Source organism: Lutra lutra, chromosome 4 (genome assembly GCF_902655055.1).
Source record: "Lutra lutra chromosome 4, mLutLut1.2, whole genome shotgun sequence".
NCBI classification, from domain to species: domain Eukaryota; kingdom Metazoa; phylum Chordata; class Mammalia; order Carnivora; family Mustelidae; genus Lutra; species Lutra lutra.
The window spans coordinates 135,773,664-135,779,663 of NC_062281.1; the positions used below are offsets into that span (position 1 = coordinate 135,773,664).

Genomic DNA, 6,000 nt, shown 5'->3' on the forward strand with positions numbered 1-6,000 from the left:
ATGAGAAAAAATATATATCTCAGGTAAAAGCTGGTCATGAAATTTCCAAAATATTCTTATTCATACTCTGATGAAAGTTCTCAGGGCAGAACAGCAGGGTGTCCACTTTGCAATAAAGTATCAATTAGCATGGAAAATCTGGCACATAAGGCACTTTATCTAATTACATCATCTTCTGCTTGTCCTTAGTTTGGTCATCAGCTTACCTCCTAGACTACTCTCTTTATTCACTCTGGTGTTTATATCCTGATTTATAAAGCTTTTTTCCATCCAATTTCAGCTGTAATCACAGTGAACTTCTAAATTCATAAGAACAGCCCTCCCAATTGCCCAATACTTTTGGATCTCAACAACCTTTAAACTCATTTTCATAGACACATAAAGGCTTCTTCATCATTTGGAACTGCCCTACCTCGTAAATCTTAAATCCTTGTATACTTATTTATGAATAAAATATTTTATCTTTTCAATTCTTGTCTTCTTTTATTTCACCACATGAATTATTCAAATATATTATGACTCTTGAGCCTCAAATAAACTTCCTTAAATGTTTCTTTTCTTTTCATTTCTACTATGTCCTCCAGGGTTCTTCATATCAGTTATTCTTTCCTCCATTTCATTCAGTGTCTCTGAAGTTCTTTCCTTTCATTGCCTCCACAATGCTAACCACCCCAGCTCCTACCTTGGAATAATCCAACTATCTCTATGCCTTGCGTTCAGGTTAAAATGACTAAAAGAAATCACTAGCTTGTAAATTTACACTAATATTAATTGTATGGCCTCTAACTTTGGCTTCTCCCTCAGTTGGTTACTCTTTTTCCTCTTACCCATAACAGTACATACATGGCAACAAGAATTCTGAACATTAAATTAAGGGTACTAATTCATGGATCTTAAAATAGAGAAATTATCTTGGATTATCCAGGCAGGCCCAATGCATCACATGAGCCTTACATGTAGTAATAGAAAAGAAAGGCAGAGAAATTCAAAGTAGGAGGATTTGATATGACATGGCTGCCTTGAAGATGAAAGAGACTATGTGGAGAGAATGAGAAGGAGATGAATTCTGACAACAACCAAGAATCTGGGAAACAGGACCTCACATTCTGGATGAGAATCACAGCCGTGAGGCCCCTGGGTGGCACAGTCATTTGAGTGACTGACTCGTGGTTTTGGCTCAGGTCATGGTATCTGGGTCTTGATACTGAGCCTGCATCAGACTCCCAACTCTGTGAGGAGTCTGCTAAAGTTTCCCTCTGTGCACTCTCTCTCTAAAATGAATAAATAAATCTTAAAAAAAAAAAAAAAAAGAAAGAAAGAAGAACCACAGCACCGGCTGACATCTTGATTTCAGCCTTGTGAGAACAAAAGCAATAAACCCAGCTAGCTAAACCATGCTGTGCCTGGACTTTTTTTTTTTTTTTTTTTTTTTAAGATTTTATTTATTTATTTGTCAGAGAGAGAGAGCAAGAGTAAGCACAGGCAGATAGAGTGGCAGGCAGAGGCAGAGGGAGAAGCAGGCTCCCTGTCGAGCAAGGAGCCCGATGTGGGACTCGACCCCAGGACGCTAGGATCATGACCTGAGCCAAAGGCAGCTGCTTAACCAACTGAGCCACCCATGTGCCTGGACTTTTGACCCATGAAAACTGTGAAATAATAAAGTGGTTGTTCTTACAAGCCAATACCTTTACATTAAATGTGTTACACAGCAATAAGAAAATGCAAACTCTAACTTTGTTCTTCTTTTCCCAAGATTGCTTTGGTTAATACCAGACCTTTGCATTGACATAGAACTGAAATTTTAATAAATTCAAAATACCTAAGTTTAATATTTATTCATCTTAATCTTATATCTTAATATAATCTTAATCTAAATTTGATCTTCTATAAATGTAAAACAAATTTAAAAGTTAATTTCTACCAAAAAGACTCTTAGCATATTCATTGGGTTTGCATTGCATATATAGATAAATTTGGGGATAATTAACATCTAGATAATATTGTCTCCCAGTCCTTGAAATGGTGGAACTTTCCATTAATTTAGATCTTCTTTAATTTTCAAAAATACTTTATTATTTTGACTCATAAGTCTTGTATATCTTTTGTTAAACTTATACCTAAGTATTTGTTTTTATTTTTTTGATGCTATTGTAAATGGAATTGTTTCTTAGTTTTGTTTTCCAATTATCTGACCCTGGCATATATAAATATAATAGATTGTTATTTCTCACTCTTCAGTACTTTTTAATAGTTTAGTTTTTTGTTTTCATTGTGTTCTTTTGTTTGTTTGTTTTTTACATTTAGTCCAGAGTTTATAATTGTTATCTGTATGATGATTATTTTAATACATTTCTTAGACTTAGTTAATACTATTAATTACATGTGCAAAGTCCCTTTGGCCATGACTTCTACTCTGCTACATGTCCAGATATAGCTATTCTCTAGAGATCCAGATTCAAAATAGTTATAGCTAATTTTCATTGAGTGATTATTAAATGTCAGGCATTCTAAAGGCTTTAAATGTATTAGCTATTTAGTTCTTACTAAATCCTATGAGTTAGAATATCTCTTCTTAAAGATAAAGAAAATGATTCAGACAGAGTTTGAAATAATGTGTCCCACATCCCACAGTAAGTTGCAGACCTGCATCTCAACCCCAAGCAGAATGGCTTTACTACATTTTCTCTTATCCATTAACCATTGCTTCTCTCTGGTCAACTATGTGAGCATTACCACATGGACAGCCAGGCTCCTTAAACACAATATTACCAAAAGAGAATTCTGATATTTCTTTTCATCTGGCTGCTCTTCCTATATTTCCTATCCTGATGAATACCATTATTATCCATCCAGTAAAAGGAATTATTAAATGTCAGGCACTGTTCTAAGGATTTTAAGTGTATTAACTCATTTAGTATTTTACTGAACCTCATGAGTTGGATTATCCCCTTTTTAAAAATGAAGAAAATGAGGTAAAGAGAACAGAAATAACTTGTCTAAAATCACATAGTAAGTTGCAGACTTCCGAATTTGGCCTTTCTTCTACTCCCTAAGTCCAGATTTCCGAGTATATGTAAATATAAATCAAGAGTTCTATGATCTGCTGTAAGTCTGTTTCTTCAGAGTTATCTGTTCCACTGTCTCAGAAATTAGAGTGTTGTCACTTCTTAGAGCATGACAAGCTATGCTATTATCTTTGCCTTTATTTTAGTTGTTCATGCTATTTAAACAAACATACATGAGTGAAATGTTCTTCCCTTATACTTTCTGCCTGAAAAATATACATCTTTCAAGACTAAGTTCAAGGATTATTTCAAATCTGGTCTTTTTTTGTCTTTCCATACCCCCTTCTTCAGATAATATTTACTAATTTTTTTATTATGCCTTCCTTGTATTGTTACATAGTGCTTTATGCCACTAAAATATTATTTATGTATTCATTATTTCTCTACTTTCTATAAACCTCTCATAGTTATGTCGTATTTATCTTTATGGTTCCAGCATCTAGGGGCATTATAATACATACTTATTGTATGAATGAGGATGAATGAGTGAAGTCCTGTAAGGACATTTTCTAGTTTTGACAGGGTAACCTCATTCACCTTTTCCCAACTTAGAGTCCATAATAGTCTGCTGGTGCTGCCATAACAAAGTACCACAGACTGAGTGGCTTAAACAACATAAATTTATTTTCTTACAGTCTTGAAGGCTAGAAGTCCAGGATCAAGGTATGTCAAATTTGGTTTCTCAGGTTTGAGAACTTTTTTCCCTGGCTGCCTTCTCATTATGTTGTAATATGATGTTTATTCTATGTGTTCATATCCTTAGTGTCTCCTCATCTTTTTAATAAGGGCACCACTCATATCATCTGCATGATAACATTTAAAATTAATTACCTCTTAAAGACCCTATCTCCAAATACAGTAACATTCGAAGGAACTGGAGTTTAGGACTTCAATATGAATTTTGGGGTTGGAAGTGGGAACACAGTTCAGTCCATAACAGCATCCTAGAAAAAACTTGGATATAGTGAGGCTTAAAATAAATGTTGTGCAAATCTTTTTTTTTTTTTTTTTTTTTTTAAGATTTTATTTAGGAATGCCTGGGTGGTTCAGTTGGTTAAGTGTCTGCCTTCTGCTCAGGTCATGATACCAGGGTCCTGGAATGGAGTCCCTAGTGTCTGGGCTCCTTGCTCAGAAGAGAGCCTCCTTCTCCCTTTGCCTGCCCCTGCATGTGCGGTCTCTCTGTCAAATAAATAAATACAGTCTTTAAAAAAATAAAAGATTTTACTTATTTGAGAGAGAGAGAACATGCACACACAAGCAGAGGGGAGGGACAGAGGGAGAGAGAAAAGCAGACTCCCCACTGAACAGGGATACTGATGAAGGGGTCAATCACAGGCCCCTGTGTTTAATGACCTGAGCCAAAGGCAGACACTTAACCAACTGAGCTACCCAGGAGCCCCCAAAATTCTGAAAATCTTAGCATAGCCTGGTTTAGATGCTTTGTTGGGAATCTAAACCAGGATTTATGAAAATTCTGTTACAACCAATAGAAATCTTAGAAATATTAAAAATAATATAAATATTATTAAATTATAGGTATTTATTTGTTACATAAATTATAGGTATTATTGTTCTAATAAAATTCTATGCAATAAGTGAAGTTCTAATTTTTTCCCACTTGTATGTCTGCTTTAAAAGCATCTACTTACCATTAATAATCTGAATAATTGTTACACTTTTTGTTTTTTAAAAGTATCTCATTCTATTACTTTACTTTTTTTCTTTTTAGGGCTCAAGAAACATATAAAAAACACTGTAAAGAAAAATTTGTTTTTGATATGATTGCCTTTCAAAAAGCTTGTGAAAGATTTGAAGATGCTCAAACAAAAGCTGCAATTATGAAAACGAATTTCGTCTTTCAAGTTCCCAGAGGAGTGACAAAATGAACCAATGCCAGGTTACATCTGTGGTCCTTTTGAATTATGGCTAATATGTTTAGTTGAAGGACTTTGAAATAATTCTATGAAAGAAGAAATACTCTATGTAACAAGATGGATTTGTATATAAATCTTCTAAAATATAAACAATAATTAAACTGTTTCTCTTGTTGATCATAATTTAATTTGAATCAAGTTAACTTGACACCCTCAAAAGGTTCCTTATATTTCCAGATGTCCAAGGAACATTTAAAACTTATTTAATTTATTGCAGGAAATAATGCAAAGGCATTAATTGTATTGCTTCATATTCCAAGGATAGTTATCCTAAAGCTATTTTCAGTTTCTCTGGCAATCTTAGCATAGTAATTTCTGCCCCAGCTGTTGACTTTTATTAAGACACTGTGTACCTTGATTAGTTTCATTACGTACTTTCATATATTTAATTATATTTCCCATTTATTTTGTTAAAACAATTTCTGAGTTTCTTATTTCAAAATAAAATCTTCACCATTATATCAGTGATTCATATCCTTATAAAAATTCAGAAAATGTCAAACATAAACTGGAAATTAAGCATTCCTTTTGGCTTCCTTGGTGATTATAAGATAATGTTTCTATTACTTTGTACTAAGGCAGATATTATATTACACACAATGCTTTTTTTGTTTATAACTCTCTTTTTCTATTTAAGTTCTATCCCAGGTCAATCTAATGACCTTACTGCCACTTACTGTTCTGAAGAATCAAAAATCTGTATCTCTTCTATCTTTAGACTTAGTATGTCTCCTATATTTCCAAATGCATGCTAGACTTGGAAGGCATTAAAGTACCTTTAAAATCATATGTTAAAGGGGCGCCTGGGTGGCTCAGTGGGTTAAAATCATATGTTAAAATGGAATTCACTGTTTTTGTTATTTCATCCCTCCCCAATCTTGTTTCTCTTATATTCCCAAACTCCCATAGATTCATAACCATCTAAATGGTTTTCCATGTTAAAAGTTTAGAAGATATTTTTTCTTTCTTTCTTTTTTTTTTTTTTTAAAGATTTTATTAAT

At 33.5% G+C, this 6,000-nt stretch overlaps 1 protein-coding gene across 3 annotated transcripts in view; it reads left to right on the forward strand.

The window, feature by feature from the left end:
- The window catches only part of LRRIQ3 (leucine rich repeats and IQ motif containing 3), a 203,301-nt gene extending 197,920 nt beyond the window's left edge, over nt 1-5,381 (forward strand). Inside the window, exon 8 of one of the 3 annotated variants that reach the window (XM_047725515.1) lies at nt 4,795-5,381. In XM_047725515.1, coding sequence (XP_047581471.1) covers nt 4,795-4,951 — 157 coding nt within the window. In that variant the 3' untranslated portion in view covers nt 4,952-5,381. The remainder of the gene's footprint in view (nt 1-4,794) is intronic. The other 2 variants (XM_047725513.1, XM_047725514.1) reach the window with 2 other exon arrangements.
- Nucleotides 5,382-6,000: the final 619 nt, after the last annotated feature.